Source organism: Tachypleus tridentatus, chromosome 6 (genome assembly GCF_004210375.1).
Source record: "Tachypleus tridentatus isolate NWPU-2018 chromosome 6, ASM421037v1, whole genome shotgun sequence".
NCBI classification, from domain to species: Eukaryota; Metazoa; Arthropoda; class Merostomata; order Xiphosura; family Limulidae; genus Tachypleus; species Tachypleus tridentatus.
Genome location: NC_134830.1, coordinates 20,899,949 through 20,920,341, shown reverse-complemented (window position 1 = coordinate 20,920,341; position 20,393 = coordinate 20,899,949). Strand labels below are relative to the sequence as shown.

The 20,393-nt window shown below is 34.6% G+C and overlaps 1 protein-coding gene and 1 pseudogene across 2 annotated transcripts in view; both read right to left on the bottom strand.

Annotated features, from left to right (window-relative positions):
* LOC143252071 (uncharacterized) overlaps positions 1-3,387 on the bottom strand; it is a 94,458-nt pseudogene extending 91,071 nt beyond the window's left edge. Inside the window, exon 1 of the transcript XR_013028810.1 lies at positions 1,616-3,387. The product of XR_013028810.1 is annotated as an uncharacterized LOC143252071 (transcript). The remainder of the gene's footprint in view (positions 1-1,615) is intronic.
* Positions 3,388-13,891: 10,504 nt separating this feature from the next.
* Positions 13,892-19,866, bottom strand: LOC143252070 (uncharacterized). The gene is made up of 3 exons (XM_076503677.1): positions 18,912-19,866; positions 14,993-15,380; positions 13,892-14,585 (listed from the first exon to the last, which is right to left on the bottom strand). The coding sequence occupies exons 2-3, from the start codon at positions 15,370-15,372 to the stop codon at positions 14,435-14,437; spliced, it is 531 nt and encodes a 176-aa protein (XP_076359792.1). The 5' UTR covers positions 15,373-15,380; positions 18,912-19,866; the 3' UTR covers positions 13,892-14,434.
* Positions 19,867-20,393: the final 527 nt, after the last annotated feature.

Here is a 20,393-nt window from a genome sequence, read left to right as displayed (position 1 = left end):
TCGATTAATTGTAATATTTCTTCCATAAAGGTAAGAACTGTAATAGCTTCAGGGCTTGTCTTCATTAGATACAATACTCTACGATGCTAACATCTATGGAATCTAATCAAATTAAGAAACCAGATGCATTATATTGTTTCAGGTCGTGAGTTCAGTGATCTCAGGTCATGTGGGGTCAGCGACTCATTTGATACGCCAGCCAACTCATCGCTTATACAGCACATATAAATCTGATTATTATTTGCATGCGTAGAGGAAATTGACCTATTCGTGCTTTTTTTTTTTTTTTTTACTCCGTCATCATGACACAGAAAACCTGAACTTTGATAAACATACAGGATCGCATCTGTTTTAGTATTCTTTAAAATTGTTTTTAGTACATTCACTTGAAATATTTTTCTGTCGTTTTCTGTCATGTTTAGTAAAATGGCTTACGAGTGAGAACGCTTTCACTAATTATTTTCTGAGTTTGCAAGTAGAAAGTAGGTCAGCTATTAGTTCTGTGCTTTCCACCTAGATAAGTTTGAACTGAAACTTAGCACACTGGTATCATTAAGGATACATCTTAGCTCGTTGTCTCACAGCGACACGTGATGAAGGTCAGAAAGACACATGCATTACATGTTTATACCCTGACAGACAAACAGGATACAAGTTTTTTTTTTATAAGCACGAAGTCGTTCTTTTCATAATTCCAAAATACTTTTAATGTTACCGTTTAGAGACTTGATAATTTCAGTAATAAGTTTAACATAAACAGCATTACTAGTATTTTTAACTGTCCTTCGCAGATTGAAACTTTTGCTTACGTTACTATCAGTTTTTACAACTTTAAAATTATTTAAATTAAAAAAAAATCAGTGTGTTACGTTTAATGTGCACGTAGCCTCACGTGAGAAAAGTTAATGAATCAGTTAGAATGTATTTCAGAGACTGAAACCTAAATACATTTGTTTATAATAGTGTTTTGTTTTCAAAAGTAACTAAAATGAAAATAAAGTAATTTTTACGAGGATTATTTACTTGAAAACCTTAACACAAAAAAGGAAGTTGATTGGATCTATAACTGGCCAGCAGGTAGCCCTCTGCGGCTTTGCTGTAAGAAAAACAAACTCTAACTGGGTTTTTAATTTTAAGATATTCTTTGCTAATAGTTTCTCTATTCATTTATTTGAGAAGGTTAAAACATTTGTTTACAAAAACCCTAATTTATTATAGCAAGTATGAAAAATAATGTATACTTTAATTAATCACTACATCAGTTTCAGTTGTTGTATGCTTTAATTTTCAGAATGTGTGTATACATGTATGTACGTGAAAAGTAGTGCAGTACGAAGCTTGAAACGTGAGTTTAATTGGTGTAGCGCTCCAACAACACTATATATATATGGTAAACTTATAATGCTTGTAGGGAACGATACATCTCCGTTATAAATTATGGACGGTTTGTAACAATACATCTGAAGAGTCTTTTGTTCCATCATCTATACAGAACGAAATCTACCATTAAATACTAAACAAGAGAGTATTATTCAACAGGTCAAGAACCCGACAATAACCTATTTAACCGTTGTAGCTCATAATGGACGAAAGAAGAAAAAAAAGAATCACTTACCCTGGCAGATGTTAATATCCGGGTTACAAAAAAGTCCAAACTCTGTGTCACAAGGTCGAGACGAAGAACAGGTTTGACCAGATTGTCCAAAGCAAAGCTTTCTGCAGGAACAGTCGGGACTAAAAAGAACACGGTTACCAAGGCAACTTGTTTCATCAATAGAACCAGTAATGTTGTTGTCACACATACAGGAGTTGGTGGAAAGTCCTCCATATGGTTCTTCAGGATTCAAACCTTTGCCTTGCCTTTGGTCTAAGTCTTCTACATGTAATTGTACTTGTACTAGATTAACGTTTTTTTCTGTATTTGTGGGCTCTGTCATAGTTGATGTTTCTATGGATTGGTTGGGAGGCATTTCAGTTCCATTTGTATCGTATTTTGTTGGAACTGATATTGATGTTGGGGCTGTAACTGTGTTAATAGCTGATTCTGGAAAGTTAGTATTTTCTTTCGTTTCTTCTGTATATATTTGGGTTGAAACTTTTGTTGTTTCTCTAACTATTGAAAATTGCGTTGTAAACAAAGATGGCGGTTTCGTTTCATCATTTAACATTGGCTCTTCTGTAGTCGATACTGAAATATTATCTTGATTGTCATCCATCGTATTTACTGTGATGAAAGGAGGACCTGAAGAGGTTTGGTTGTTGATAGTTGTTTCCAGTTCTGTGACTGTAATTTGGTCAATGTGCGTCTCTTCTGTTGTTGGTGTTTTCTTGTCAGCCATTTCAGTGTTTGTGGTAGTATTTTCTTCAGGTGGAACTTTTGTAACAGTAGATAAGTGTTGTATGTTTACTGGTGTTATGGTTGCTTTTTTTATCGAGGACTCTGTCATTGGTTTCGTTTTCTCGGTTGAAACAAAAGTCGCATCTTTTATTATTGTTCTTTTCGTTGCTTCTTTGGTCACATCCTCTTTCGTGGAATCATTTTTGTTCTCGGAAATATTTAATGTGACATCGTTTATGAACACAGGTGGGTGCACCATACTTATTGTTGTCGTTTCTTTTACCGAATATTGTGTCGCAGAAATCGAGAGATCTTCTAAATTATTTGTGCCATCTGTTGAATTCGGAGAAGGAAGGAGTCTTGTTGACAATGTTGTATTGACTGTAGTGGCAAAATCTTCGTTTCTCTCTGTTTGATTTAAAGTTGACTGAGTTTGTGTAGAACCCAGTGTTACATTGTCAGTAGTAGAAACAACTGTCGTTGTACTTAAATTAAATAATTGGTCTTTCTTTACGTTACTAGCAATAGTCGTTGTAACTTCTAGTTCTTCTGTCTTTTGGTTCTCTATTCCAATTGATGGAGATTTACTGGCGTTTTCTTGAGTCAACGTAAACTTTAGAGTGGAAGAAAACAGTAAAAAGTACAAAAAATTGCTGATCTTATGTCTGTTCAGCATTTCCAGAAATTATGGTGCACAAGTACTCTACAACAGTATAAATACACGGTAATACGACACTTAACAACAAACAATACTGCTTACTTCTGTTGTATTGTATTGACTTCTCAAACATAAAACAAAAACTGGTCCATTTTACAAGACGTCGTTTTAGGCGGGAACTAGTTCGTTGTTTGCGCCACGTCGTGCTTGGTCGAAGGAACAACTTTAACTGAAGGAAGCTCACAAGCACGCGATAGTCGCGCGTAAAGGGTTCAGTTCTTTCAAAGGAGGCCACTTCGAAACAGGTACCAGGTACAGGACGCTCTGAACAGGTTTACTTGATCTTACAAACATAATGGAGCACCACCTGATTACCCTCGGGCAATACCCAGGGAGTTATACTCTTTTTCCGAAAGATGGTGTTAGTGTACAACACACACGACTGACCCACATTAGGTCACGAGTAAGCGGAAGCCTTATTCAGGATAAAACCTAAAACAACGACTCTTGTAACGCATTTAAAATGTTAAGTGCTTGCACGTATCCCAGTAATGACACAGGTTTTCACTCTAGCACATTATCCGTAACACATTTTTAAACATATAAATATAGTTATAACAATAAATTAATGTTATTAGATGACTTTATAAATATTATTTTACAATTCTAACAGTAAGTTGTTATAGTAGATGATACTTGGACGCCAGCTACTTGTTACAAAACAGTTGTTTTTTCTTTTTACTATAATACATAAGTTGTTTGCTGTACCACAGTTATTAAACAGTTACTTGCTTCAACATACGACCGTCTAAACAAAGGACAGTTGTAGCAAAGGTAACTGCTATAATACTTGACAATTTCAACTCAGTAGCTTGCTACATTAAAATACTTGTTTGATAAACTGAGGTATAAAGATTTTTTAACATAGCACAAATTTTATAATGATTTTAAAACGAGAACGTTGTTGTTTGCTCCACCATTTCTGTTTAATAGTGAGTAAGTAATTCCACCAGGGGGCTCTGCATGGCCAGGTGGTTAAGGCACTCGATTCGTAATCCGAGGGTCACGGATTCGAATCCCCGTTGCACCAAACATGCTCGTCCTTTCAGCCGTGACGGTTAATCTCACTATTCGTTGGTAAAAGAGTAGCCCAAGAGTTGGCGGTGGGTGGTGATGACTAGCTGCCTTTCCTCTAGACTTACACAGCTAAATTATGTACGGCTAGCGCAGATAGTCCTCGAGTAGCTTTGCGCGAAATTCAAAACAAACAAACAAACAAACAAACATTTCTGCCAGGACGAAATCTTGAATACTCTTACATCTATAATAGAGAAGACGAAATAATATTTAGCAGATCCTGTCTTTAGGTATTTGGTTAAGATAATAACAACATTTAAAAAAAACTAAATTAGTTTATAATGTGGAAGAAAATGGTGAAAACGTCTAAAACAGAACAAAAAAATCAAAACGCAGTGTCATGAACTTATTCATCTTGATCGTGTCTGTAGTAGGAAACAGTCTGTAAACCTTGCATCGTTCTTATAGCAGTGTAACATCCGTGTACACTTTTTCAAAAACTGAATTACTTTGAATCACTTTTGCAAATAGTCAAGTGTCACCTCTGAAAACGATCCCGCCAGTATAGTGTAAATAAAACTGGTTACAAGTGTTTAAAGAGAGATAAAACAAGTTACGTACTGAAGGTAATGTGGTCAGATAGCATTTAAAACGTTATAAAGTTGTAGTAAACAAAACTTTCAATACCCCATTGGAGCCAAGGGGCAGTATGCCCGCATAGGAAGCTAAAATCCGCGATTCAGACAAAGTGCAGACAACTCATTGTATATATTTGTGCACTAAACAACAAATATTTTAATTGGCTGAATGAGTTTCTATTTACAAGTTAAGCACCCCTGGTGGTAGTTTCCTTCTTTTTTTATACTACTTGTTTTTTTTTATATTTGTTTGGTTTTGTTTTTTAATTAAATGGTAGACTTAACTTTTTGAGAAACGTAACGCAGATATGCAAGCATGAATTTTATAACATTATCTGAAAGACTGTCAAATATAGAAACAAATAAGTTTTAAATAGACTTTTTCAACTGAACAAAAGGAGATTAGCAAATTGCGTTAAAAATGAAGATTTCACACGTTAAAGGCTGAAAGAATGATATTCACACGTTAAAGGCTGGAAGAATGATATTCATACGTTAAAGGCTAGAAGAATGATATTCACACGTTAAAGGCTGGAAGAATGATATTAAAGAGGACGTCAGAAATAGATTAAAAACTGGAAAAAGATGCGTAAGAGAGAGCACTGGGTATAATTGATTGCAAAGCTACATTTTAAGTTGGGCCCGAAATGACCAGGTAGGTTAAGACACTCGGCTCGTAATCCGAGGGTCGCGAATTCGAATCCCCGTCACTACAAACATGCTTGCCCTTTCAGCCGTGGGAGCATTATAATGTGACGGTCAATCCCACTATTCGGTAGTAAAAGAGTAGCCCAAGAGTTGGCAGTGGGTGGTGATGATTAGCTGCCTTCCCTCTAGTCTTACACTGCTAAATTAGGGACGACTAGCGCTGATAGTCCTCGTGTAGCTTTGCGCGACATTCAAAACAAACCACTTTAAATTATCTGGTTCTCCATACTATGGGTATCAAAACCCTAGTTTTAGCAGTAGAAACCCTTATAACCCAGATTGGGAATAAAAGGGAAAGTAGGAAAATGGAATGTTCTTGGAATGTCTATCACAAATAGACAACTAGTTATTATTCAAGTAGTCTTTGAAAACTTCCAAAATACTCAGAAATGAATTTAAAAGGTTATGTTAAAAACTATTTAAAAATAATGCAAGCAGGAAATATGAAAACAAATCAAGAGAATGATATCAATACAAACAAAAACTACAATCAGTTTTTTCTTTCTAACGCGCATCTCAAATAAAGTATTAAAATAATTTTCACTAAAAGAATACCTGAAATACACAACAGTTTAATATAGTTGTTACTGTTTATCGTACAAAAACAGACAAACTATTATTGCGGTCTCTTGACTGCTGCTAATCGAACTCTGAAATTTAGCGTTGTAATCTAGGAACTTGCCTCTTATACATCAGTGAACAACAAAAGATAAAGAGCACTATAGATGCACAAGTAGAAGTTAGAAAATTCGCTCTTCCGAAAATAAAAGCCATAGAAACAAAGGTAAACAAATATTTTATTGCAAGAAGAGAAATAAGCAAAAACTAGAAAAACGGCCAGGTAGGGGGGGTCAAAGTGTGCTTGCCATGACCTTTTATAAAGTGCCACTCAGTGTGATATTAGGTTTTGGATATCAAAGATATCAGATATTAATTTCACACTACCCTGCTTATTCAGAGACACTCGTAAAGGAGAGTAAATATCAGATGTAGTTCGCATGGATACAGAATAAAACGTCAGATGCGTATATTGGAGTTTCTAGTAGTTATGCAAATGCAATGTACAAACTGTGGGATGGACAAAAGTACTTGTATTTTTCTTATGAACGTCAAGAACTCTGACTTTTCAGAGCCTGAGTCATATTATGTATTATTTATAGTGTCTCTTTGTGTGTGTACATATATATATATAATGCTATTTATGCACATTGATGTTTACTTTAATGCGTAGTCTTATCGAACATTAATGGGTTTTTTTAAATTAATCAAAACATAGAAAACTGAGAGCTATAGAAAAATGGAGAAAGTGTTATTGACAGATTTAGAAGTGTTTCTTCGCCATCCAGCAGTTACATAATATTATCACATAACTCTTTAATATAAAAATTATTACGTTATTGGGAAAATAATTTTATTATAGTTACGGAAATGATCCATATGGAAAAAGTTCCAAAACTAAGTATGAAACGCGATCTTTATGGTGGCGAAAAAGAAACTGACTGCTAACAGAAATGCCGCCATACTGGCGACTTATCGCGCCAGCTAGCTGAATGCTGTGCTTCTGACTTCTTGACCTGGCATAGCCAAGCATGTTAACACTCCTACGAAAGGTGGGGCCTAATAGGCCCCAGAGCAACTTGAAAGGTTATTAATATTAGGCTAATAAATTTGTATTTAAATGAAATTGCCATTTCATTTGATGAAATGAATTTCTCAAGGCTGTGTTTTGAATGTCACACTTTTCAGTATAAAGATTAATGCCATCACTGGACAACCACCTCCTACTGTTGCAAACAGGTTCTACGTCAACGACTTCCACATCTCGTGTCACTCGTCGAATATGAGGTTTATTGAGCAGCAGCTACAGACTGCCCTTAACGGTTTACGGAAATGGACCACAGCAAACGATTTTAACTTTTCTCTCTCTGAAACCGTTTGTATATACTTTTGCCACCAACGAGGTATTCACCTCGATTATGAACTCCATGTCAGTGAAGTTGTGCTTCCCGTGATCCCTGAAGCAACATTTTTGAGGCTTATCATGCAGCTGAGAATCAAGTGTACAAAGGCACTGAGCTTCCTTTGTGTCGTCTCTTCCACCTCTTGGGGAGCGAATCGTTCTATGCTAAAGATTTATCGCACCTTCATTCGATCAACACTGGACTATGAATCTCTCGTTTATGACCTTGCCAGGACCTCGGCAATGAATATGCCGGACCCCGTTTACCATCAAGAGCTTCAGCTATATACGGGAGCTTTCCACACTTCTCCAGTCCAGAGTTCTACACTGAATCTCTTTAACCTCCTGTACGCCTTCACCGTTTGCAAATTTATTTTCTCTATAATTTGAAACTGCGATCCTCACCACAGCATTTTACTTGGGGTTCGTTTTCCTCCCTCAGTGGGCCATGCTTTTTGGGGATATACAATTTGCCAATATTCGTTTTAGCTTTCGTATCCAGGCACAATTGGATGAATTGGATTTGTCTTTGGATAACATTGCTGTCTCCACTGGTCGATCCATCCCACCATGACTTATTACCATCCCCAAGTGTTTCCTACCTTTGAGTCCTCTGAGGAAGGCGAATACTCACGATTGGAAGTACTGTCGTCTATTTATCGAACATCTTTTAAACCATGGTTCCATTCAAATTTATACGGATGGTTTTAAATCAAGTTTGTTGTAGTTCAGTGGTTGCACACAGAATCCCCTCTATAGTTTCTGTGTTCACTGCCGAATTGCACACCATTTATCTTGCCCTGGATCATATATAAGCTAAGCAGTACATAAATTGTTCTATTTATACCGACTCGCTTAGTTCTCTACTGACCATGGAACCGCTTCACAATAGTTCTCACCCTATTTGTGCCCCGATATTCAAAACCGACTGGCCCAATTCCTTTTAACATCTACTTCTACCAGTTTCTCTGGATACTGGGCCACATCGGTATTTGTGGGAACGAGCTCACTAACGCTGCAGTTAAGTCTGTCTGCTCTGGTGCTGTCACTGCCGTACCCACCCCATACACGGACTATTATCTTGTGTTCAGGGCTCGGCTACGCGCTTACCCCTAGCGTTGGATAGTGCCACCATCGCCAATGACACTGTTTTACACTTTATTTGTGTTTTTATAAAGAGCCATTTGCCTCTTTAATGCTATGTAAACTTTTTTTTTCTGAATTTTAGCCATTGTTTTGTTTTCACTTGAATTCTTTTTATTTGTTATGATAATTTTACTTTTAATTTTTACTGGTTGTTTGGCGCAGATAGACTAGTTGGTTTAAGCCAATGAACGCCAAACAACAAACCAACCAAAAGCTCTCCACCTGCCTCAAGCCTTTGTCTACAATATAATGAAGAATTATCTACATCTGGAATTGAGGATAAGAGAGCAATGTTTCACAAAAGAACTCCTCCAGTTATAACTCCTAATCGACTATCTTATAATATAAGATAGGATAAAACGACCAATTTAGCTTAATGAAATTGCAGGGCATTAAATGATGAAAAGGTTTTGCAATTAATCCAGTTTTCTAGTTAATGTCATTTCAAGTTAAAACAAGCATCAGACACAGACTTTTTACCCATTGAAAAATGCATTTTTTTGTGGTTGAGAACTGTTGTACCTATCAAATTAGATAAAAAGGATCTACAAGATGAGATACAATGGCTCTCATCTCACCCATAGTAACTACATTTTAAAATAAATGGGTTAATAATCATCTGTATTTAAAGCACTTAAATTACCATTTAGTTGTTCTTAATAGGTATTAGGAAGGCCTTGCGCCATGGGAAGATTTGCATTACCTAAAATAACAGCGGAAAGGAAAGTGAGTATTCGTAGAGGACATCAAACTGTCTGCCTTTCATTATAAAGCAGTCGAATGTATAAAAATAAAAGAAACTGACCTGTGTTTCTTATACGAAATATTCTGTTGTCTTTAAAGAGTCGTTGTTTCAAAATACATTGACGTCACACCTTGATTATTCCTATACATCTGTCAGTATGTTTATCCACGAGGTAACGTAAGCATTATTTACAGATAATTCACTTTGATGACAGGATATCACGCTTAATAATACATATGAATGTCAATCATAACAAAGAATGCAAATACTTGTTGGTCAAGTCACCAGATGCAGCACCTATAAACTTCTGTATGAGCGTGCTGTTGAAATTGATGCTGGTAAATCGCATCCTAATACACTAGCTGGATTATGGAAAGCATGCATGGAGAAGTGAAGGACCTTGGGCGTGACAGCCTAATGATGTACACTACTGCATCAAAACCTATGGCTAAATTATCAAAATGTATGGCTGTTAAATATAATGAGACGGAACATTGACATGGTAACGTTCCAAAATTATTTTACTATAATGTACTCAGTCTTTTGTGTATACATAGATATATGTGATATGAATTGAAGTGTAAGGAATAGTAATTGGAGTTGAGAGGAATGAGAAAGTGGTCAGCTTTTGGTCAGTCTCCAAAGGGGAATACAGTAGTGTGTGACATTAGAAAATGATTGGACTGATGAGCTGCTTATTTTGTTTTTGTTAGAATTTCGCGCAAAGCTACACGAGCGCTGTCTGCGCTGGCCGACCCTAATTTAGCAGTGTAAGACTAGAGGGAAGACAGCTAGTCATCACCACCCACTGCCAACTCTTGAGCTACTCTTTTACCAACGAATAGTGGGATTGACCGTCACATTATAATGCCCCACGGCTGAAAGAGCGAACGTGTTTGGTGTGACGGGGATTCGAAACAGCGACCCTCGGATTACGAATCGAACGCCTTAACCCACCTGGCCATGTCGGGCCTTCTGATGAGCTGCATTTCTTGTTTAGATAGCGAGAAGGTAACAAGACACCCTACGATTATGAGATGTTGTAAGAGCAAATGCTGACGAAAGTACAAATCCAGTAAGTAATACAGCTGAAATACAGAAAACCAGAAAACATACTTGAGACAGATAAGTTAACGCATGAATATGTTGTAGTGACGAGAGAACAGAATAAGTTGAAATATAACTAATTATCACAAAACAATAAAACTAGATCAGAGTTCTTTGCGAACTGTAAAGATAAACTTCCTGTAGAGTAATTTTATAAATGAAGAGAGAAATTACAAATATGTGCCACAAATGTTACATATGTGACTATGTTGGACATATGGCTAAATTCGTTTAACAGAAATAAGGGACAGCATGATAATTTGCTTTGAAGATAAAGAAGGAGAGAAAACGTTCAATTTTTTTAGAAGGGATGATAAATGGGAAGCTATAAATGCATTAAGGGATAGTATTATTTGAAAACTCTAGGGAAAAATGAGTTAGTGAGAAATAATCGACTAACAGTCGATGCATTAGATTTAATTGGTTTTAACATCACAGCAGGAGGGGTTGTATACTTTAACACCACCTGGAGTCTCGTTGAAATATTGAGCTTATCAAGGTGAAATAGTTACAGAAGTGATGGATGGTGTCTCACATATGGGTTTCTTTAGTAATGATGTATAAACCATAGGGTTGAAGCAGAAGATGTAATGTGTAGCCAAAGTAGATAGATTAAAATTATAAAACAGAAATAAGAGTTAGTAAAGCTTTGGTCATCCACGCCCCTTCTTAATAAATATTGTTGCTTGCACGTGCCCCCTGTATTTTGTAAAATAAATGAAAAAAAAAAGTTTTTTTTCATAAAAAAGATATAATACACGGATAGACATTAAAATGTTATACGTGATATAGTAATCACTTATTATTTTAATTTTAAATAATTGCATTATTGGCTTTTCATTAATAGCTCTTGTCCCCAAGAGATAGTTTTTGCACTTCCCTGGCGTGAAGGAGCGCACCCCACACTGTGGAGAACTCTGATCAGTAAATGATACAAATAATGACGAAATTTAAACTAGTGATGGAAAAGGAAAAATATATAAGAACAAAATTTATGTGGCAGTTACAATACGAGAGTAGAGATAAATGCCACAACGAAAATACCTGTGATCGAGGATTTTATTTGAAGTTATGCCCAAAGCTACACAATGGACTATCTGTGCTCTACTCACCACGGGTTTTGAAACCCGGTTTCTAGCGGTGTGATTCGGCAGACAAAGTGCTGTGCCACTGGGGGTCGTGATTGAGGAACTCGGAGTAATTAAACTTGGGTAAATTAATTATTGTTACTGAGTGGGAAGAAGGGTTGAGGAGAAGCCAGTTTTGTTAGTTTTGAATTTCACACAAAGCTACTCGAGGGCTATCTGCGCTAGCCGTCCCTAATTTAGCAGTGTAAGACTAGAGGGAAGGCAGCTAGTCATCACCGCCAACTCTTGGGCTGCTCTTTTTACCAAAGAATAATGGGATTGACCATCACATTATAACACCCACATCGCTGAAAGGGCGAGCATGTTTGGTGCGACGGGGATTCAAACCCATGACTCTCAGATTACGAGTCGAGTGCCTTAACCACCTGGCCATGCCGGACCGTTGAGTAGTAACCGTTATGGTAATAAACGAATAGATGGTAGAGATCAAATTAGTATTTCTAAAGCAATGTAGAAATTGCATAAAGGTAGACATGATGAAATGTTGGCTGAAAATGTTAGCTAAAGCAAAAGATAGGATCGATAAAAAAAAAACTACTACTGGCTGGGTATGTTTGGAAACATAAATAGTTTTATAAAAATGTTTACAGTATTTCAAGAAAGTAAAAAAAAAAAAAAACAAATACTTAATTTGGTCACTGTTATCGAAATATTTAGTTCATTTAAGTTGTTATTATCAGAACAAGGGAATAAATGTATATTCTAATAGTAGTTGACCTTGCCACTGGTTACGTAGAGGCCGTAATACTAAATTCTATTGAAGCAGTGAAAATACCGTGTGAGTTTATAGTGTAATTCTCGCGAGTCTGGTTTCCTGGAGAATTCTTAACAGATCTGGTAGTCACATCCTGCAGAAAATAACTCAAGAGTCAAGAGTTATAAAAGATGACAAAAGTAATAATGAAACATACTAGTCCTTAGAGACCCCAAAGAAATGAGATGTGTGATAGATCAAACGGGACCATTAATACTATGATATGAGTAACAGTACAGGAGTTCCTGTTAACTAGGATATTTTGTGGCATTCATGTATTGCGAAATACCCCAAGCTACAACAGAGTTTTCATTAGGACCTATTAGACTTGTTTAAAATAAATCGACCCAAAGGCAAAGCTACTACTACTGAGGGTAATGATAAGCAAAGTTTCACTGTGATAAGAAAGGTAGAAAACGATAAATTACGGTGAATCAGATAGCTGTGGCACTGGATTAAGTGCACGAAAATATTTTAGCAGAAGGTTGGATAGGTCTTTTTTTATAACTGTGTCGGAACAGATATGTGAGGTAGATGTAGGAGCTGGACAAGCAGTAGGACAAGTGTATTATATTCGAGAATAAAAGTCATAATAACAAAGCGATATCAGAATATGTATATCATTTCCGTCTGATAGAATTTACTATCTCATTATTTCTGTGGAGCTCACCATATGGTTTGAAATTGAAAGTTTTTGTTTTTTAACTCGAAGGAGAATGAGTTCAACTACTCTGGATAATATTAATAGACTGCATTTTTAAACGCGTATTTAAATTTGGTTTGAAATTAGGGTTAGCAAGAATTATATAAATTGTAAAGCGAGTTGTGATATTCCTGTACTAGTTTTAAATTATTCTGTAATAAACAGAGCATCTAGGTTACTATGTATTATGTTTTCCTTCTGTGTAATATAAGAATCAATTATGCTTTTAATTTGGCGATTTCTATTTGTTTGTTTTTTTTTAATTTCGCGCAAAGCTACTCAAGGGCTGTCAGCGCTAGCCGTTCCTAATTTAGGAGTGTAAGACTAAAGAAAAGGCAGCTAGTCATCACCGCCCATCGCTAACTCTAGAGCTACTCCTTTACCAACGAATAGTTGGATTGACAGTCACATTATGACGCTCCCACGGCTGAAAGAGCGGGCATATTTGGTGTAACGGGGATTTGGCGAATTTAAATGTTGGTTTAGCAATTGAGTTTGTTTGTTTTGTTTTTGAATTTCGAACAAAGCTACTCGAGGGCTATCTGCGGTAGTCGCCCCTAATTTAGCAGTGTAAGCCTAGAGGGAAGGCAGCTAGTCATCACCACCCACCGCCAACTCTTGGGCTACTCTTTTACCAACGAATAGTGGGATTGACCGTCACATTATAACGCTCCCACGGCTGAAAGGGCGAGCATGTTTGGCGCGACGGGGATGCGGTTTAGCATTGAGAAACAACACATCATAATATACTCATTATAAAAATTGAATTCCACATTAGATGGCAATACGTCTATTTAATGTACAGGGATTGTGTGGCCAAATCGGAAAAAATGTATAAATAATTTACAACATTAGGCAGGATATCAGTTGTTTTTATTCATTATCAAAAACATGTTGTGCTCTCTTTTTGACAAATGTTTTATTCTTTTAATAAAGTATTAAGTTTAAATATGAAAAATGATCTGATTTGAAGTTAAGCACAGAGACACATAATAAAGTAAATATGCTCTGCCCGACTACGGATATTGAAACCTGGATCTAATGTTAAGTTCGCTAACATACGGCTGTGTTACTGAAAGGGAAAAAGGCGAAAAAGTGTGTATAACATGAATTTTAAGTTAGAAGATCTAGATCCTTAAGTCGAAAGAATAAGTCGTACAACAACAGTAAAAGTCCTACAACTGGATTTATACAGTTTTAACTTAATTCGTTCGATAAACTAACATATCTACATAAACGTAATACCGTATTTATATTGGCTTAAATGTAATTTAGAAATTATAAAAACTGAGCAGGGTTATACATGAAAATGTATAACCAGAAAATGGTTTAAGCAGAAAATGTTTAGAATCTTTTGTGAATTCTTTATCCGTTAATCTGTTTGTTATAGGGCTAAAATACATAACTGTTTTTTATTGTATAACATTTATTTAGTCTGAGAAAACACTTTTATTAATCAGTTTTTCCGAACATACGCAGTTCTTCTGATGTAGCTGTGCACGTTGGAAAATTATCTATACAGCTGGCGATAGACTTGCTTCTGTCACCCAGTAAGAAACTGTTTTGGTATTTCTGGTAATTTGGGTCAGGGTCGTATACGTTTCTAAGTAGGATAAAAAAGTTTTATAAAACACAAATGGAGTGAACTCAATGAAGTGTGATATTAGAGAAATCAATCTTAATTAAAACTGGAAAATATATCTATCTGACAAAATATATCACTCTATTGCTTTGGAATGTGGAACTGGTTATATCTGAATTAGCCAAACTTAATTAACAAAATTAATTATGTGAATTCATATTTACCAGTTTTTAATTTTAAATTTAAGTTGTGCAAAAATAAAATTTTCTGATTACTTTGAATGCGGGTTATCTAGTGTACTTATCTACAGATGAAATGGTAAAGTTTCTCACACTACGGTTTCTCATAAATAACTTTTTCTCAGGCTGTAATTTTACTAAACTCACACGTTTATATTCGTGTTTCCTCAGTACCATATGATACACTACCTCAAAAGACTGAACATGTCCACTCCAAACTGACCATATACGTACGGATTGGTTCCCATTTCACACATCATTCGAACCAAGCACTGGTTTTCGTCGTTACTTGATATATTCCTGAAGATTGTCTGAATGGACAAAACTTCTTGGTCACTTTCTATCTCTTCATCTGCGCTTCTTCTCCAAACATGACCATGACGGTGGTAGTAGGCATTGCGATAAATAGGGTGAAAATCATAAGGAAAAAAATAAGTCGTGTAGTAAGACGAGTGTCTTAGAAGCCCCAGTCCCTGAACCGATTTCGAATCTTTTATGAAAAAACCTTCTGAGGAAGAACACCACCATTGCATAAAGAAGAGAACCAATAAATTGTGGACAATTTTCATTGTTATTTCTGCAAAGAAAAGTTTAGGTATTCTGAAATGTAGCTGTTTTATGGTATAAATTGTATTGATATTTATAAAATTTGCATTACAAGATTCAGGATAATCATTTAGGTTATCTCTCATTAAACTAATCCACAATTAAGATTAACTAAAATGTACAATTTGCTAATACGTATGTACAGATAACCGTGTGTTCCAACTTAGCACTTTTTAAAGTTTTGTTTTGTTTAACTCACTACACTACTTATAACCATTTTTGCTGTCGAATTGGATTGTTATATGCGCTTCATAGCGAAGTAACCGAACGGCATCACTGAGAAGATATAAAGGAAAACCGTTTGATGTCCAAGACTAAATAATTTATGGGTTATTAAATTACTATCGCTGTTACTACTGTTATTACTATTACTTTTACATCTAAAATACTAATAATAAAACAAGCTTATTAAATATTAACCATAGTGTTTTCCAATGCAATCCTAAGCTAACACTGTCTTAAAATATAGTATATTAATTGTACTGGGCAGTAGATAGGCTTTACAAGAGAAGATGGTTTACCATCTTTCAGTTAGCCTAATTTACAGTTTACCTGGTTAAAACTACTTCCAGTATTCTGAGCTCATGGAAAATGGACAATAAATATATATATATGCGTGTGCATGTTCTTCAATTCTATTGGTCAGTCGAGAAGTTACTGAGAAATAGAGATACTATCTAACAGTTTCTAATTTTAGAAGGTCATGAACTGTCAACATTTTCACATTGTTCATTAGGCGACACAAGACCTTGTAACAGAGCTCTTGATGCTAGAGAAAACATATTTCTAATCAGCAAAATAAACAAATATTTGCATCATTAATCTCGTAAATAAAATTAATAACGTTTTTATTTTATACAATAAAATATTTTTGCTTTACATTGATCTACAGTCTCAAGTCAACTCTATGAGTTTTACGCTTCAAATCCACATTTTCAAGAGCGTAATTTTCAATACTGCTTATTGGCATTTTATAGATTCTATTGAACGCAGTGATATCTTATTTTAAATGTTCACTACATAATATTGCGCCATCTAGGTACGTTGTGCCATATTAATTTGTTCTGTTTGTTGTTAAACGCGGAGCTATACAATCGTTGAGGTATCTGTGCTCTGCCCACGACTATTATCCAAACTCGATTTTTAGCGTTGTAAGCCTTAGAATTACCGCTGAAACACTGGAAAGGGTTCCATTATTTCTTCGTCCTTGTTTATTACATTATCATTAATTATCTGAAACTTAATTATCTACAACATTTCACGAACATTTTTGTCACTGATATTTTTAGGTTTAGCTAATAAAACAATGTTTACCAACTGGATCTCATGTCTAACAATTATAAAAGAAAAATAAGTAACTTAAATTAGGCCCTCTACTTGAATCATTTAAGAAATATTTATAAAATTATAAATAAATTAAATATTATACTAAACGAATACAAATTCTGAATAAAATCTTAGATTTTGTGCGTCATCTTGTAAATGATCAATAATAAAATATTATAAAAATAAAACAAAGTTGTTTAAAAAAAAAAAGATACGAGTTAGGTTTAATGTTATTAGGTGTGAAAGTTATAAGCGAGTAAAGAAGTCTGTTCCTATATTAAGAGCCCCTTCAGTGGCTCAACGGTAAGTTTCTAGGCTCACGATGCTATAAATAGAGTTTCGATACCTTTGATAATTTTTTGCTTAACATTAACCAAACTTATCTTAGTTTGAATAACAGAACAGTAATAATGAATCTTAACAGTGTTGTGGTTTGTAAATTTGAAAAGAAATTCACGGACTGTTGTCATACATAAAACTGAATACGAAAAAAAATTGAAGAATCGTTATAAGAAATTGTTTATGAAATAATCATAAAACCTTATCAACAAGTTATATGTGTATATAAAAGATAAAGTTAAAAACTATGTGTATTTAACCCACAAGAAAAGAAAAGAGTTAACACCCCCGAATTTCATAATACCAAGTTTTTGCTTATTTCTTAAGGTTTATAAAATCAATGATAGTTTAGGCCTGTTGCATGTAGGTTAATATGAATTATAATTAATTTAAATTAATGATATAATTTAATATAATACATTAACATGTCATATAGTTACATTTATCTCTAAAATAATTTGCATTTTGAAAATAAGGAAATAAATAGATTGCAAACACAATTAAATAAATCGCTTTGGAGGAAAATTATTCGATTGTTCAAAAAATAATGGCGAATTTAAAATTTTAACTGTGATAAGAAATAAAAAATTAAAAAAGCAGCTTTGTTAATCAAAATAGGAACCTGGTAAATTTTCATACTTCTGAATAAGTATGAAATACAAGATTATTTATGCCAAGATGATAAAACTCTGAAGTCCTAAAACTCGAAAATTCTTTAAAGTCATTCTCTGCTACTGCGGTGTTGTTGAATCTTTTGTCCGGTATTAAGTTGTCCAAATACTTGAACAAGTCTGGGGAGTAAGGTGGATGAGACAATGCTTTATAGCCAGATTCGTTAAGCTTCTGGAGCCTTATTTAAGCAACGTGTGGGTGAGCATTATCACGAGGTAAGATTGGTCCTCTTTGATTGACTACTGCTGGCATTTTTTCATGCAACTTTCTATGAATTTCTTCGAATTATTGACAGTAAACCTCCGCAGTGATATTCTAGCTTTGGGTTGAGTAAGCTGTAATGGACAATGCCTGCCACAGACTATCATGCAGTGACCGTAATCTTCTGTTAGTGCAATTTTGGCTTTGGGTAGTGTTTTGGAGCCTCTTCATTGATGTGCCATTGTACAGATTGCTTTCTGTTGTCGTAAAGGATCCACTTTTCGTCGCAAGTGATAATTCGATCAAGAAATGAGTCATTTATGTCGCGCAAAATCAGTATAGAGCACAGTTCAAAATGGCAATTTTTCTGATTTTCACAGAGTTCGTGTGGAACCCTCTTGTCAAGCTTTCCCACATTTTCAGCTTACTCGAAATGGTCTAAAATTGTTGAAATGTTAACATCCAATTCTTGAACAGTTTGGTGCGGGTTTCTTTCAACTAATGTTCTCAGTTGGTCATTTTCAATAACAGAAGGACGTCCTATGTCCTTCTTACCTTCAAAACTCACATCTCCATTACGAAACTTTTGAAACCAACGCTGTATTGTATGTTAGAAGGTGGTTCCTTCGTCCCATGCTTGGCTGATATTCCGAACTGTTTCTGATGTATTATGGCAAAGTTTGAATTCATACACAAAAATGATTCGCAATTGTTTTTTTCCATCATTAATTGTAAGGCTCTGAAATATTGGAAATAAAGTTATAGAAAAAAATAAAAGTTCTAATAAGTAGAAGAAAGCTTTGGTTTTGCAATGGTATGTATGAGGCCGTAAAATAGACAGGTTTTTCATCCCTATAAATGATTAAAATTTTAGTATGGAAATCCACCATTATTTTTCGAACAGCCAAATATTTATTTATTTTTAGTAATAAGGTCCAGAGTGGGTTATCTGTTCTGTGCTCACCTTAGTTACCGAAATCTGGTTTTGAGCCATTGAGGAAATGGAAAGTGATTTAATGGCTTCAACTACTGCATTTCGTTATTTGGAAAAAATATCTTTCTGTTGATTGATGTTACTGAAAATAAATTAAAATAATATAAAATTTTATTATTAGCAGTTATAGACATTATTAATCCACTAATATCTGTGAAGAATATTCGATTTTTTTCAGATTAATAACAAATATTACACACAAAAATGAAGGATCAGCTACGAGATCCCCGTTACTGAGTTATTTGCACACAAATACGTTTAATTTGAAACCAGAAGTTAGGTGTGTTGATGAAACCGTCGCGATATGGTGGCATGAGAGAAGTTTAGCGTTTTAGTAATATTATTTAAAAACCGAACAAAAGGTAGAGAACATAAATGATCTTACATTTTTTTTGTGATCATGCAACTACATCAACAATCATTTCATATAATATCTCAAAAATGTAAGCTTTCTATTTCTATAATTTAAAGCTACAAAATTATTTTCTAAACAACATTTCGTCATCTATTCTAAGAAAAGCTAGTCCACTAAAGGAGTTAAGAACTTAATAAAGTAGAATTGTAGCAATAGTAATGTATGAAAATTTCAGAAAAAACAAACTAAATTGGGCTATTTTTCTCTTACACTTGATCTGTATTGTGAAGTTTTATTTTTTTAGAAAACAACTGTTTTATACCTGTATATAAATTCATAGATAAAGCTCATCAGTCATTAATAAAAGTAAATATAAAGTGAATATAATGAAAACATATTTACAACAAAACAAAGCATATACAGTACATATGCATATACATAGTCCAGACTGAAATGAATCTAAAATACAGAATGAATGAACATAAGGTAAATATTAAAAGCAAGATAGTAGAAATTTCACCATTAGCTGAGCACGTGAGTTTGACGTGGGAAACATTAGCTCAATATAAAAATGAGAGTACCAGATATATTTGTGGATAGTTGGAATTAATTAAGTCTTGTAAAAATAATTAAAATACTTCAAACAAGGATAAAAATTTAACAGAGCAGAATGTAGGTAGATGACGTCATATGCTACGATAATAAACATGTAAAATAAAGTAACACGATTTAACATAAAGTAAAAAGTGTCTAAGAAAGCTTGTGATTTACACTCATAAAAATGACGTTTCGAAACGTCGAAATTGATTTCTGATATTATTAAAATATATCGTTTTTTTAAACATTCGATATGTCCCTTACTGTTTCAACAATATCATAAACCTTTAACAAAGTAAATACAAAAACATGTCCAGTAGAAGATATTATGTTCTTCATAATTCGATGTTCCTGTTAGAACAAATAACGATATAATAAAAATAAGCACCTGTGCCAACAGCGCCAACACGTGTACTTTTATTTATGAATAAGAAGAGGTTTTAACACAAAATCTCGTGAAGGGTTATTCTTCTATTTTCAAATGGTAACCACGACAATTT